The sequence below is a fragment of the Mastomys coucha genome, unplaced genomic scaffold (assembly GCF_008632895.1).
Source record: "Mastomys coucha isolate ucsf_1 unplaced genomic scaffold, UCSF_Mcou_1 pScaffold7, whole genome shotgun sequence".
NCBI lineage: Eukaryota > Metazoa > Chordata > Mammalia > Rodentia > Muridae > Mastomys > Mastomys coucha.
The window spans coordinates 54,114,774-54,130,294 of record NW_022196913.1 but is presented as its reverse complement, the minus strand read 5'-3'; the positions used below and the strand labels follow the sequence as shown (position 1 = coordinate 54,130,294).

General features: G+C 51.4%; 1 protein-coding gene across 2 annotated transcripts; it reads left to right on the top strand.

Moving 5' to 3' along the window:
• The first annotated feature begins 2,817 nt into the window (after positions 1-2,817).
• Positions 2,818-14,357, top strand: Card19 (caspase recruitment domain family member 19). 2 transcript variants are annotated; one of them, XM_031359112.1, is made up of 6 exons: positions 2,818-2,950; positions 9,322-9,464; positions 11,992-12,145; positions 13,334-13,393; positions 13,532-13,603; positions 14,071-14,357. In XM_031359112.1, exons 1-6 carry the CDS (start codon positions 2,944-2,946, stop codon positions 14,184-14,186), a joined length of 552 nt encoding a protein of 183 aa, XP_031214972.1. In that variant the 5' UTR covers positions 2,818-2,943; the 3' UTR covers positions 14,187-14,357. The 2 variants fall into 2 exon arrangements, with proteins under 2 accessions (XP_031214972.1, XP_031214973.1); XM_031359113.1 differs by lacking the exon at positions 13,334-13,393.
• The last annotated feature ends 1,164 nt before the right edge of the window (positions 14,358-15,521 follow it).

The following is a 15,521-nucleotide window of genomic DNA, read 5'->3' as shown; positions in this document are numbered from 1 at the left end:
CCATCTCCCCAGTCCCTTCCTGGGAACTCCAGATGTTGCCTTTCTTTTTCTTTTCTTTTTGGATACTGTCTCATCTCTCCCAATTAAACAATATAGCCAAGGAAGACTTTGAATTTCTCCTTTACCTGCCTTTGCCTCCTGAGTCCTGGGATCACTGATTTGGTCTGCCATGACTAGTTTATTTGGTGCTGGAGATCTATCTAACCCAGGACTTCATATATGGTAGGCAGGCAAGCACTCCATCAACTACGCTATAACTCTAGCCTTCTTGATGTCTCTCAATTTTGTATCAGCCAGGCCTCCACATTCCTTGGCTGTAAGCCCCACACTGCTCTTACCGTATTCAGAATAGAGTTGTCTTCTGAGCCTAGTTTTTTGTTCTTTCCCTCTACTGCAGTGGTCCTGAGTAAGTCTGGTCTCACAGGCCGTGACTTCTGACCAGCTCATTTGACTATGTCTGTGAAGGTTCCCAGCTGCTTTGCAGATGAGGCACAACATCAGCTGGTACTCTAGAAATCTGCATAGCCTTTCCATATTCAAATAATGTTAAGTCAACAGGTCCTGCCGGTAGGGAAGCAGCAACCTGTGCCCCTTTGGGAAGAGGAGGAGTACCCAAGGTCTATACCTAGACCCGGGGTCTACCTTGCTCCTCTTGTAGATCCTGAAGTGGACATTGGATGTGTTTTATAGCCCCTTGTGTACCTGTAGCTGTCCTATTTCAGACTAAGGTCTTCTCTCCCCGAAAGCTTGAGGTGGGGGGGCGGGGAGGGGGCTCCTATATGGTCTAGGATGTAGAATCTCTGTGAGCTGGAGTGGTGTCCTTGGATCAAATGTTGTACAAACTCTGGAGTGCCAAGGAGCAAGCATCCTGCAGTTGGGCGGCCACCTCAGACTGCTAGAGCTGGGTGAGGGGCTCTGCTCTAGGCCTCAGTTTCCCTCATGGGACCTCAGTCAGGTTTAGGAGAAGATAGAAAGGTGGAATGCTGGCCTTCCTGATGATGAGTCCTGGCAAGAGATGCCTAAAAATGGGTGGTTCAGGAAGCCCTCAGTCTCATCCCATTTCTAGAACACAGTGATGGATGTGTAATAATTGGGGTCAAGCTGTATCCCAGAGGCCCTTCAGAATGGTCCCAATGGGGTCTGTGCAGGGTTTTTGCAAGATGTAGCCCTTGGATCTAGCCCAGACTATCCTCTGCCCATGCTCTCTGTCCCTCTGCAGGCACAGCTGGGTGCTGAGGGCAGCTGCCTACTGGCTCTGCATTTGCCTGGCCAGTGGGAAACCTGAGCAAGCCTCACTTTCTTCAGTGCTTAGCAAGCAGCAGGAGTGTATTGATCACTACCACTGGGTCCAAGAGCTTGGAGTGCTAGGGGACCTTGCAAGACTCTCACTCCCAAGATGAGAGGTTGCAGCACTGGGGAGGACTGAGGCAGACCAGACACGGAGGGCTTGGGGACCCAGGGGATTTCTACACTATCCGGGGAAGTGCATCCAAACCTGGGGCCCCCATTCCTGGTCTTGGTCCTGGTCTGGTTCCAATATCTCAAGTTACAGCTCTAAAGTGTGCCAGACTAGCCACACCAGCACAGAAGCAAAATCTGGTGCCTGCTGCCATTACTGGCTGTGAGGGTCCTGCCTCCCCTACCCACACAGAGCTCCATTTCCTAGCTGGGCCTGGGCTTGGGGGCTCCCTGTGGTGGGTACCAGAGCTGGAAGGGCCAGGCCCTACAACAGAAAGGAAACAAGTTGGGAGGTGGGGAGATTTATCGACAGAGGCCACACATTTTATAGTTAGGAAAATTGAGGCTCAGTCAGACTACATGCCTTCCTTAACTAGGTTGCAATGCCAGACATTTGTCCTCTGTGTAAATGGGGGACTTGATAGAAGGATGACCCACCAAGCTTTCTGTTAAGTCTCATTTCATCACTGTCTGGTCGAGGCCCTACCGACTTCGTTTGGTCCATGGTTGCCACTGAACTCCCACCAGCCTTTTTTTTCCAGACCTGACCTCCTATGTGACCTTGGGTAATTCTCATTTTTTTTTTAAAGATTTATTTTTTTATTTTATGTATAGGAGTACACTGTAGCTGTACAGATGGCCTTGAGCCATCGTGTGTGTGTGTGTGTGTGTGTGTGTGTGTGTGTGTGTGTGTGTGTGTGCTGGGAATTGAACTCAGGACTTCTGCAGCCCCGTTTGCTCCGGCATAATTCACTGTAGCTGTCTTCAGACACACCAGAAGAGGGCGTCAGATCTCATTACGGGTGGTTGTGAGCCACCACGTGGTTACTGGGATCCGAACTCAGGACCTTCGGAAGAGCAGTCAGTGCTCCTACCCGCTGAGCCATCTCGCCAACCCCAATTCTCATCTTTTTTTAAGACTCGGTTTCTTCATCCAGGAGATGGGAGTGGGGTGGCCAGGGCTCAGCAGCAGAAAACAGAACCAAGAAGCTCACAACTACCTCCTAACCTCCAAACCCGGAGGAGGGGCGGGGCATAGGCGAAGGAGCACCCACCCCCCGTTGCTGTTGGAGAGGCTGTGAATAGGGCGAGTCTTGAGCCTGGACGTGGCTTGAGTTCTCTGGTCCAGACAAGGACTCCGGGTACTAAGCTTTTCCGCTAGGTCACTTAAGCTGGCTGGAGCGGGATTCCCAGCATCGCTACAAGCGAAGCTCCTCAGGGGCGGGGCTCTATGGAGCCCGTGGTGTAGAGTAACGGAAGTAGTTTAGAGCCGGGACCGCCCCACTGCTGACGCGTCCCCAGGGCTAAGTACAGAAAGGGGCGTGCTAATTGTAGGGAGGAGCTTGGGGCTAAGATGTCGTCGCTGGGCGGGGCCTACAGGGAAGAGGCGGGGCTTAGGGCCAGGCCAGAGCGCGGCGGTCACCGGAGCCCTCGGGCCGGGCGGCGGACAGCCGAGGACGACGGGGCGGCGCCGTGTCCTCCGCCATGACAGGTGGGCGCAGGGCCAGGAGGGCGACGGGAGCCGAGTGACCTTAGCGTCAGCTGGCGCCGGCGACGCGGGCGTAAGAGGCGCGCGGTGGTGGGGTGTCCCGTGCTCTGCGCGGCGGGCCAGGGGCGCCAAGGGTCTCGGGAGAGGAGTGGGGGCCGTCGCGGGCCAAGGAGGCAGAGCAGCAGGTGAGCGCTCACCCGGCGCACTGCTCCGGCAGCATCTGCGGAGCGGGGCGGTGTCCCGGGACGGGACGGATCTGAGAGAGGGAAATGGTGCTCATCGCCAGTCTGCTGAGACTTTAGAGCTCCGATTGCACACATCCCCCTTGGAGGCGGGACCGGCGCTGCAAACCTGGGTAGCTTGTGGCACCGGGGATACGCCCGTGTTTCCCCGCTTGCTCCGGGGCCAGACTCCAGCCGAGTCTCTTGCTCTAGATGGGTCTAGGGAATTCGGAACCAACAACTGGATCCTGTTCTCCAGGCTGGCTTGATTGCCCCAGCCCAACCCTTTGCTCTGGGTACTCACCCACTTTATTCCTGATCCCAAAGGGACACAGTGACATTGCAGTGCTAAGTTCTCCCTGTAAAAGACCAATGCGAGGATGAGTCAGCTAGGGACCCCCTGATGACATAGAGCCCAAGGGAACATGGTAGCTACCAGATGCACTTTGTTTCTGGGAGTTCACCTGGGATAGCCCAGAGAGTCGAAGTAACCCCAGAAGTCCCAGGGGTCTCTAAACTGGAGTCAGCATTGGTCATGCACACAAATAAGACCTCTGGGGCTGCAACCTGTGGTGACTTCTAGAACAGGTTAGAGGGGACCCTCCTTGTGTGGGGCTGCCGTTTCTGAGCATTACGTATAGAGCCCTGCTTGAGCCCCTAATAATCACTCTTGTTCCGAATGGCCGTTTGGGGGCATAAGGAATATTATGCTTGTATAGGAATGGGGAGAGAAAAATCTCAGGATGGGTAAGTTCCTCCAGGTCCTGCTGGACAGTGGTAGGAGCAGAACTGGAGCCTTGGCCTCAGCATTCTTGCCTGGGCCCTGCCTTGCCTCTGGCTTCCCAGATCCTCCAGTAAGTTCATCAGGATGTGTGGGGCAGATCTCGCCTGTGCTGGTCTCCAAGGGCCCATTACAGAGACAGGATGACCATGGAGAATGAGGCATCCCACCTCCAGGAGAACAGACAGATGTGGGGGTAGAGGACTTTGGCTGGAAGGACACAGCCAGGCTCTGACTGTGGCGACGGCGGGCTTTCTTCTCTGCTGTCTCCTCGCTGGCCTTTTGACACGTCTAACTATCCCACCTTTTTCTAATAGGAGATAGAGACTGAAAGGCAGAAGCCTGAGAGGGTTGGATGGGCAACCCTGGGGCCACAGATCCCTTGTTCTTGGTTCAGTGCCCTAGTGCACCAGCTGAGGGGCTGCCATGCACATTAGTCTTTGTTGCCTGTGTCTGTGTGTGTGTGTGTGTGTGTGCCTGGTGGCTATAGGTACTGAGGGTTGTGTCTTCACAGATTAGGTAGCATTCATGGAGTGAGTGATCTAAGCCAAACCAAGTACTATGACAAGAGCTTCTGGATGTGATTCAGAGGGAAGTTGATGCTCAAGTTCTGGACCCCAAGAGAACGGTAAATTCTTGGAAGGGGGCTGAATAAGCTGGGCATGAATCAACCAGGTATTCCCGGCCTGTGGCATGGGTCCCGACTCCAGTTGTGAGCTGCAGACAGAAGGCTCTGGGACCCTAGGGGCAGAGTTAGGGCAGGTGGGACCAGCTACTTCGGGGTCCCAAATGCCAGAATGAGGACTTAGGTCCGGGCTGCAGAAGTTGAAGATGAGGTGACAGAGCCAAGTTTCTGGTATCAGCTGGCAGGGAAGGAAGATACAGGCAAAGGCTCATGGGTTCTGCACAGAATGATCCATCTTTCTTTATCTAGTAAAGGCATTCCTGGCCTTGTTTACCGGAGCCTGGTATCCAGGCAGAGCTTGCCTGAGTCTCCATTACACCCAGTGGCTGCCTCTCTGTGGTTGTGTGAACAGCTTATAAAAGCCACAGGAAGCACAGGAAGTACATTGCCCTAAAGCTGCTGGCCTCAGCCCCGGGGCTGGGCCACCCATGGCAGGTGACTCAGGGCTCCTGTGACTCATGGCTTGTGGGCATCAGAGGTCCATCTTGGCTAGTGGCTCTCAGGGTAGGAGGAGGCCGCTATGAAGCACTGGCCACTATCCACCAGGAGACCTCGCCTTGCCTTGGACCTTGGACAAAAGCCCACTCATTCCAGAATTCTTCAGTGAGTGCCTACTGTGTGTGCAACCTTGTACACCCTGGCAAGTCAGACAACCTTGGCCTGCTTCTGTCTGGAAGAGAGCAGAGCCCTGAATTCACAATGATTCATATGTAAATGACAGAAGCAGAATATCAACAAACAGCCCCAGTGTGGCTCTTACCTCCAGGCTGATGGCAGACTTTATAACCTTCATCTTCCTCCCTGAAAGTGGGGCACTCGCAGAGCTGGTGGGGGGGGATGGAGGTTAGAGGTGGATATAAATAGAACCACAAAATGTCTGCTCTGTGGATTGTTCTTCGAGTTAGCTCAGTGTTGTTCATTTGAACTCTTTAATGAGAACCTGCAGGCACTGGAGCGCCTGCAACATGGTAAGTCACTGGGTGTCCCTGGTTGTTGGAAAGTCTGTCTCCTATACACACTGTCAGGGGACTGGGCCAGTATTCCGAGTCCCCAGCTGCCATGGTGAGGTGGTGCGATAGCCTCAGACAGGGATGGCTGATGAACCAAAGTGTGGGCCTTGGAGGAGCAATGGCTTTCAACCAGCCCTATACCTATTCTCTTGAGAGTAGCTTCCTGGGTCAAGGGTGTGCTTATGGGGTCTTTGATGAATGCAGCTCCTACTGTCACACTGTGAACTCCTGGAAAACATCCCCAAGTTCCTGTCATGAGTAGGCATGTTGATGGGTCGTCCCCACCTGGGTTGGACAGGACCCTACACAGCCATCTTCAGAGATGGGATGCTATGGAAGTCAGAAGACAGACCAGCCAGGAGGAAGTGGCAGGGGAATGGAGATGTGAGAGAGGTAGCCTGTTGATTCCATACACCAGAATGAAGGCAGGAACAGGTCTCACCTTTCTTGACATGGTGACCCTGTTTGTAAAAACCCAACCTACCGTATAGAGGTCTAATCTAAATAGAAGCAGATACATACTCTTGCTTTTAGATTTATTTTCTGCCTGTGAGTATTTTGCAGACTTGCATGTATGTGTACCATGTGTGTGCCTGGTGTCAAGAAGGTCAGAAGAAGCCACCAGATACCCTGGAACTAGAGCTGTAGACCATGTTCTCTCCAAGAGCAACACATGCTCTTAACCACTGAGCTTCCCCTCCAGCCCCTGCACTTGCATTTAAAGAATGGTTTGATATATTCATACACACACACAGAGCCTGCAGCTGTGTAAGCATTGGCCAGGCAGCATCTAGATGATTCTGTGGCGCAGGAAGACCCTCCTGGCTCCTTCTCAAATAGTCCATCCCAACTTAGGCTCTGCTTTCTGTGACCCCTCCTCCTGCCCCGGTTTCCCCACAAACATCAACAAAGGAATTTTCCAAATAAGTTTTCTTAATAGACTTATTTGTCTCGTTTATTTGAGTCAAAGTCTTTCTTTGTTGTCCAGACTGTCTCAGCTTCTCCAGTAACTAGGACTGCAGGTGTACACTGCCTGGCTCTGGGCTTTATTTGGGGAACTCTTGACTGAAGATTGAAGAAATGGACTCCCTGCCCCTCCCTCAGATCCACTTATTATCATTAGCTGAAGCCCAGAACCTGCACTAGCATTCCCTCCTTGTGTTGGGCATTCTGTGGGCTTTAGTTTATGCCATCACACAGAATAATTCCACTGCCTAACACTCCCCTGTGGCCTGCTTATCCCTCCTTCTCTCCCTCTCTTCATGCCTGGCAACCACTGATTTCATTGTTTCCTTGGTATTGCCTTTTCTGCAGTCTGGTGTAATTAGAGCCGTCAGGTCTGGGGCCTGCTCAGATGAGCTCTTTCTTTGAGCAAAGTGCACTTAGGGCTCCTCCGGTTGATTCCCTGCTGCTAGCTTTTTATCCCTTGCAGTGCTGAGGCCTGAACCCAGGACCTGGTGCATGCTAGACAAGCTCTCTACCACTGAATCTTATATATTCTTATTTTGACATAGGGCCTCACTAAATTGCCTACACTAGAGCATCAAACCTCCACAGGACCAAGTGTCTCCCATCCTATTGCTGTCAGGCAAGGCCATCCTCTGTGTCTTAGTCAGCGTTTCTATTCCTGCACAAACATCATGATCAAAAAGCAAGTTGGGGAGGAAAGGGTTTATTTAGCTTACTTCCACATTGCTGTTGATCACCAGAGGAAATCAGGACTGGAACTCAAGCAGGTCAGGAAGCAGGAGCTGATGCAGAGGCCATGGAGGGATGTTCCTTACTGGCTTGCTTCCTCTGGCTTGTTCAGCTTGCTTTCTTATAGAAGCCAGGACTCCCAGCCCAGGGATGGCACCACCCACAAGGGGCTCTCTCCCCTTGATCACTAATTGAGAAAATGCCCCACAGCTGGATCTCATGGAGGCACTTCCCCAACTGAAAATACCTTCTCTGTGATAACTCCAGCCTGTGTCAAGTTGACACAAAACCAGCCAGTACACTCTGTTACAATGTATCTGGAGTCCTGGATCCCTCCCTGTATATCCCTTGGTTGGCGGTCTAGTCCCTGGGAGCACTGGGTGGTCCAGCCAGCTGACGTTGTTCTTCCTATGGGGTTGCACTCCCCCTCCGCTCCCTGAAGAGGTCCCTGAGCTCAGTCTGATGGTTGGCTCCAAGCATCCACATCTGCATTGGTCAGTTGCTGGCCAGACCTCCCAAGGGACAGCCATACCAGGTTCCTGTCAGCAAGTGCCTCTTGACCACAGCAACAGTGTAGGGTTTGGTGTCTGCAGACAGGATGGATTCCTAGGTGGGGCAGTCCCTGCATGGCCTTTCCTTCCTTCAGTCTCTGCTCCATTTTTTTGTTCTTTTTCTTCCTTTGGACAGGAACATTTCTGGGTTAAAAACTTTGAGATGGGTGGGTGCCCCTGTTCCTATGTGGACATATTTTGTAGCCCAGGATTTGTTTGTTTTGTGATCTAGAGTATGTTCGGTATGCACTTGGGAAAAATGTGGGGTTTTTTTTTGTTTTGTTTTTGTTTTTTATTACTGGGTAGTTTGTTTTGTGTGTGACGTGTAGGTGTAGTTTACAGGTTTGTAAATCTTCAGTTTCCTTATTGATCTTATCTGGTTATCTGTTGTTTAAAATGGTATATTAACATCCCCAAATATGATAGAGCTGTCTGTTTCTCCCTTCTATTCCACTAATTTCCTCATATTGGGGGCTCTGAAACTTGGTGCATATGTGTTTATAGTTGTTACATATTTCTGATGAGTTAACCTTTTATTAACATATGCTGGGTATTTTTTTTTTGATCTCTTGTACCAGTTTTGACTTAACATCTATTTTGTCTAATATGAATACAGCTACGCCTACTGTGTTTTGGTTTCTGTTCACAATCAGGTGTGTCCAACCTGACACCTGGGGGCCACCTGGGGCTGGTTGTGTCTCTGGAAAGCTGTGAATATAGCCCAATACAGAACTGGAAACTTGCTTACAGCATTATGAGGTTGTTTTTGAACATAGCATTTGGAGATGACAACTTTTCATGTTGAATGTCAAAAGGTCAGACTAGCCCACTCAAAATGTATTTTTAATTCCTTTCATTTTCAACTGATTTGTGTGTTTAGCTCTATAATGAGCATCTTGTCAGCGTTTAAGGCCATTCTGCTAATCTTTGCCCTTTGATTAAAGAGTTCACCCTATGTACATTTAAAGTAATTGTTGATAATGAAAGATTTATCTCTACTATTTGTGTTTTGTGTTTAGCTTTTTCAACCCTCATTTCTACCTTCACTGATTTCCTTTGTATTTAAGAAATTTTTTTGTGGTAACATTTTGATTCCCTTATCTATTTTGTGTATTCTATAGATATCTTCTTTGTAGTTAACATGATCGTTATAGATGCACCCTCCAGAGAGACCGCTGCCCCTCCAGCAGCTGTGGGCCTCCTGTGCTCAGCACCCAGGGTGCCATCTTTGGTCCCTCTGTGCTCAGCACCAAGGGTACCATCTTTGGTCCCTCTGTGCTCAGCACCCAGGGTGCCATCTTTGGTCCCTCCTGTGCTCAGCACCCAGGGTGCCATCTTCGGTCCCTCTGTGCTCAGCACCCAGGGTGCCATCTTTGGTCCCTCTTGAGGCTTTGCTGGCTCACCTCATGCTATCCGCATGTGTTCCAGATCAGACCTACTGTGACCGGCTGGTACAGGACACTCCTTTCCTGACAGGACAGGGTCTCCTGAGCGAACAACAAGTAGACAAGATCATCCTCCAGCTGAACCGTTACTACCCACAGATCCTTACCAACAAGGAGGCCGAAAAGGTGCCGAGGGGTGAGCGGGACCAGGGTGCTTCTTGGGAGTCTCCTCTCTGAGCTGGGAAAATGGCCATTGGCCCTGGATTATTGTCTCAGGAGATGCCTCAGGAGCTTGTAGGAGTCACACCTGGCCTTGGGCCAATCCACGTGCTCTCAGATCCTCAGATCTTTATGTCTCCGTCTCAGATGTCCTTGTGGTGGCTGGTCCCTTCCAGAGATATGAGAAGGTGGCGGAAGGTGATACACCATGTCTTAGTCAGGGTTTCTATCACTGTGATGAAACACCATGACCAAAAGCAATTTGGGGAGGAAAGGGTTGATTTATGTTTCCACATCCATAGTCCATCAGTGGAGGAAGTCAGGATGGGAACTCACACAGGGCAGGAACCTGGAGGCAGGAGCAGGAGCTGGTCCCACTACGAGCCTCAGAAGCCATGGAGGGGTCCTGCTCACTGGCTTTCTCATCATGGCTTGCTCAGTCTGCTTTCTTACAGAACCCAGGACCGCCAGCCCAGAGCTGGCACCACCCACAGTAGCCTGAGCCCACCCTGGTCACTGCCCTACAGGCTTCCCTACAGCCTAATCTTACAGAGGCATTTTCCAGTTGGGGTTCCCTCCTCGCAGATGACTCTAGCCTGTGTCAAGTTGATATAAAGTTAGCCATCACACATGACAGACCACAGCGTAAGAACAGGAGGGAGCAGAGGAGGGAGGGATCACAAGTCTGGACCCGGAGCTAGGTAAACAGTTCAGTGATAAAATGACTTCTGTGTGAACATGAACCCCTAATCCTGTGACCCTAGCAGACAGAGACAGACAGAGCCCAAGGGTTTGCTGGACAAACAGTTTAGCCAAAATGGTGAACTCCAGGTTCAGTGAGAGACTCTATCTCAAAAAAGTAAGATACAGAGCCATTGAGGAAAGCATCCTTACAAACCTCTGACCTCTGCATGCACCCTCATGGGCATGTACCCATTACCCCCCCCCACACACACACACACAGTCTAGGAGCACGCATGCACCCTCATGGGCATGTACCCATTACCCACCCAAACCCACACACACACACACACACAGTCTAGGACCACACATGCACCCTCATGGGCAAGTACCCATTACCCCACACACACACACACACACTCACACAGTCTAGGACCACACTGTGGCTCTTTCCTCTGCATCTTCCAGAGGGTCAAAGTAAGTGATGGCTCACTGTATTTTCCTCTTCGTTCTTCCTTGTGTTTGTAAGGAAGAGGCCGAGCCTATATTAGGTGGGCAGTGGAGGCTGGACCCACCCACAGCCAAGCTTGGCCTGCCTGGTCAGGCAGACTTGAGGGAGGCTGGTCCCACTGCAAGCTTCAGCACTCCGTCTATGACACAAACATGATATTTCACTTGACTCAGAGTCTGGGGCATGGCCTGGCCCACCTGAGCCAGGTGAATAGCTGCTAAGCACATTCTTTCTGGACCATTCCCAGTTCTCACCTATAGCTCTACAAATAACTGAAGTCATCACCCCATTTACAGAGAGGGCAACCAAGGCCTCAGATGTCACACCATAATGGTTCTGCTAGAGATTGGCATTTCAGATGCAGTCCTCAGACTTTGTGTCACAGGGCTAATCCTGCCTTGTCTCCAAGTCTGAAAAGAATACCCTAAGAAGCCCTAGGTTTTGGGGACAAGGGATGAAGTTTGGGCCTGCCCTCACACAAATTTCAGTACATACCCCTGGCAGTCTTATCAAGACTGGAGGAACCCAATAGGACAGTGAATACCAGAGACCCATAGCCCTTTGGAGGTCATCCCTTCTGGGTAAACACCAACGATTCCCTTTTTGGGAGGTTGTCTCAAAGCAGGCAATATTGGGCCGGACAGAAGCCGGGTCAATTCAGGTTGCCTGTCAACTCAGACACTTACAGTGTGAGCCACACAGGGGTTTTAAAAAGCGACAGGCTCAAATTCATCTCATCGTGCGCAGGCTTGTTATCGCTGGTCAGTTTTCAGCTGTCGCCACCAGGGGGCAGCACCAGACCACAGCCTCCTGGTTCTGGGCTTGGTGCCAAGTGGTGTCTCTGTCCACTGACCTTCACAACCACATCAGAAGAAACTGTTCTTTTCTCAGTTGGCTTTTGAAATACTAGACTCACGTCCCTACATACTGAGAAATAATAGCAATTGTCACGTACGCCGTCTTCTATGCTCTGTTACAATCCCACTACGTGGGATTGTTTCCCTTTTACAAGAACTGACTCTGAGAGGGTTGCGGTGACTCACTGGGGCCGCATAGGGAGAAGCCACATTGAGTCTCATTACTTAGGGTGATGTCCCCCACACCCTGCTTTCTCAGTGACCTCTCCCAGCCCATTGCCCTGGAAACACAAGTACTAGCCAAGACTTAGTCTACAACTGACTGCTGCAGTGTTGGGTGTATATCAACAGGTGGTATGAGGGGTTGTGAGGGTTCTGAGGCTGGGGTCCTGAGTGCTCCGCCTCACAGCTGTCCCTACCAGCCTACCCTTTCTTCTGCCCCCAGTTCCGGAACCCCAAGGCATCCCTGCGTGTACGGCTCTGTGACCTCCTGAGCCACCTACAGCAGCGTGGGGAACGGCACTGTCAGGAATTTTACCGAGCTCTGTACATCCATGCCCAGCCCCTGCACAGCCACCTGCCTAGCCGCTACACTCCTCGTAAGTCCTGCCCCTTATCCCTACCTACAGTGTTCCACACTCACCAGGGACAGCACCAGGTCAACTGTTGTCAGCATGGCGGTCCTCAGTGCCTCAGATGCCCAGCCTGGGCATCTCTTCCTTTCTCTATCCCTCCTCAGAAATGACCCAGGGAGAATAGTACAAGCTAGCATATCAATCTGGCTCTCCCTCTGTCCTTCCTCTCTGCCACTCCCTTCCCTGTGCCAGCTTTCACATAGAAGCCACCGTTCCATGCATCCAGTCTGCTTCCTGTTGTGTGCTGTGGCTGTGTCTTCATTTCAAAGTTCATAGCAACTTCATTCTTACGCCCCTATGCTTCTTGCCCATCTCAGCCGAGTGTGACCAAGCCCACTGCAGACCCCAAGTCTGCCTTTTGTATCCTCCGGTCTCTTCATGCAGGGATTTTGTAGAGCATCTTTGGTCTAGATGTGGATGGTAGGTAAGAGAGATTGTGATCTCAAAGCCCTAGGTGATATGTAGGTCCCAAAGGTCTGGGGGTCACTGGAGCTGCTGGGACCTGGATTTCACGGCATGGCTGGTATGGTGGCTCAGTTCCAAGATACTCTGCTTGGAAAACTGAGAGGAGGTGCTGCTGTACCAGACCAAAAGAATGAGGTGACTCTGCCCATGAGCTCAGCTGGGACTCTAGGCTGGTGTCTCTGATTCTCAGACCTCACATGACACAGTGTGGACACTGGGGGAAGAGTGAATAGGCTCTCCCTGTCCCTTGCACTGAAAGCATTTCACTGGGTTCTTTAGAACCCCGCTAGGGTCGAGCCACATCCCTACTGGAACCTTTTATGGTTCATCAGTGCCCTGGGGCCTGTGTGGCACATCATCTGCCTGCTAACCCCATGGGGACATCTAGGGAAAAGTTCTTGATAATGGATATTTGTCCTGCATTTGATGACTTACAGCAAACAGGTCACGCTGGCTTACTCCACATGATGTCATAGAAACTGGACCAAAGGAAATCCAAATTTATGCAGTGTCCTCTGAAGAGCTGACATCAATATACCACCAGCTGGACCTGCCCATGGCACCCAGTACAGTGGCCATGAGCAAGCCCAGCAACTCAGGAGTCAGAGACTGCTTTGAATTTTCCTGGGGACAACCCCACTCTCAGCTCAGCCCTCTACTAACCAAGCTCTGTAATTTTGTTTCCAGAGAACTCAGATTGCAGAGAGCTGGACTGGGGCATCGAGAGCCGTGAGCTGAGTGACAGGGGTAACGCCCCCGCCACCTTCTTTCTTTTTCCCTTTTCCCTCAGGGCTCTGTCTGTGTCCCAAGGGCTTTCTGTTAGGGGACAAGCCCCCTATAGTGCTCACCAACTGGTTCAGGCCACTCACATTCCTTTCTCCCCAGGACCCATGAGCTTCCTGGCAGGCCTGGGCCTGGCAGCAGGCCTGGCCCTCCTTCTCTACTGCTGCCCGCCAGGTGAGTGCCGGACACCTTCAAACCCCTAAGCAAATGGGGAACAGAGAGTGACAGCTTATCAACATAGTGTGCAGCCAGCAGAATTGAGAGTCAGCTCTGCTGTGTCTGCCATCTTGGGGCTATCTCCCCTGATGAGACTTGATCTCCTGATCTGTGGTATCATAGCCCTTACAAGCCCAACCCTGCTGAGGCCTGAAGCTTGCAGCCAGCCTTGCCTGCTCTACCTCTGAAAGGCCTTTGGGCATAGAGCAGTACGGGATTGTATACTGAAGGCCTGAGGGTCACCCCGGCAGGAGCTTACTAGGGTCAGAGCTAGTTCTGATCTTTGAACCCAAATGGAAAGACTACATGTGAGTGGGAGGTAGGGGCAGGACCATTGCCCCGACTGCTTTAGTCTAGAGGCATCCAGGACAGAGCCCCCTTCATGGCTGCCCCATGGATTGCCACTTCTCCCCTTTGTCTTCCAGACTCCAAAGTGCTGCCTGGGACCCGGCGCATCCTTGCCTTTTCACCCATCATCATTGATCGTCATGTCAGCCGCTACCTGCTGGCCTTCCTGGCAGATGACCTTGGAGGACTCTGACGAACCCAGACCCTGGGCCTTACCTGCTGCTTAACCAAAGAATCCCCTGGCCACCCACTGTGGGGGCCCATACTTCTTTTTCTAAATACTTATTTTTCATTATTTATAATTTCTACGAGAACACATCACCTTCACTCTATAAGGTGCTTAATATTAAATGTTCCAGCTGCATCTGCCTATCTCATGTCAGTTCTTGGGGTCTCTGTCAGTCTGTCTGGGTCCCTGCCCTCTCTGCCTGGTAGTCACTCAGCCAAGTCTCAGCTCCTTCACACCCTGTTGAACCACCATGCCCTGGAGAGTTAAATCCTAATGGAGCTGAGCCCTTGAACCCAGATCCTAGCTAACAGCAAGTGTGGAAATGGGATCAGTGCTATCACAGATGGGCTGGGTGTGGCTGGATACCAGGCCTCCACTGTGTGCAGCACGGTAGGAAACACAGTCCTTGTCACTGACCCACAAGGACCACCCTGCCCTTGGGAGGGCATCTAGACAGAACAAGCAGGGACCCCTCTAGGCCCTTTAGAGATGAAGAACATCGTGGTACATTTGAGGTCCTCTGCTCTGGGACCTCATCCTAGATTCAGGGTCTCTGTCTAGTTCCCTTGACTGTCTCAGGATCTGTGCTGGGAAGGTCGCTGTGGATACCAGGAAGGTGAAGAGCTGACAGCTGGATGCTTCTGCCTTTGGTTCCCATCTCTGACTCCTCCCCTGCAGGTCTTCCTGCCTTAGGCTGTATGAATTACACTGGTACCTCTAGCCCTCCACTACTACTAGATGCCTGGAATCCCATACCTTCCCTCATCTTAGATGAGAAGATGGGTCAGAGCCAAGACCACACAGCAGAAAAGAGGCCAACATGAAGGTATCCCATGAGCCCTTTGTGCACAACACAACCGGCTGTTCTCAACACATCAGTGCACACACATCTTTATCCACATATTCACTAAGAATCCTTCGCTGAGGGAGATGTAAACAACATTGGTTCTTTCTCCTGAGCTCCCCCAAACAGACCAATGTTCTACCAAAGTTCACTTTGGAGAGCTAATGAGTTGATCAGACTGGTTTATAGGGGAAAGGGTGAGGAGTTATGGGCAGGAGCGTGGGGTGGGGTGGAGGCATTAAATCAGCCATGCTGTGGGGAAGCAGAAGGATTGTAGGAACCAGAGGGGTCAAGGACACCACAAGAAAACCTACAAAATCAACTAACCTGGGCCCATAAGGGCTCATAGAGACTGAACCGCCAACCAGAGAGCATGCATGGGACTGACCTAGGCCCTCTGCACATGTAACAGTTGTGCAGCTTGGTCTTCTTATGGGACACCTCACAGCAGGAGC

What these genes read in the sequence shown, in the direction of transcription:
- Card19 (XM_031359112.1), top strand. An exon ending in CCAACAAGGAGGCCGAAAAG is followed by an intron (nt 9,465 to 11,991) that starts GTGCCGAGGGGT and finishes TTCTGCCCCCAG; the next exon opens with TTCCGGAACCCCAAGGCATC. An exon ending in GCCTAGCCGCTACACTCCTC is followed by an intron (nt 12,146 to 13,333) that starts GTAAGTCCTGCC and finishes TTTTGTTTCCAG; the next exon opens with AGAACTCAGATTGCAGAGAG.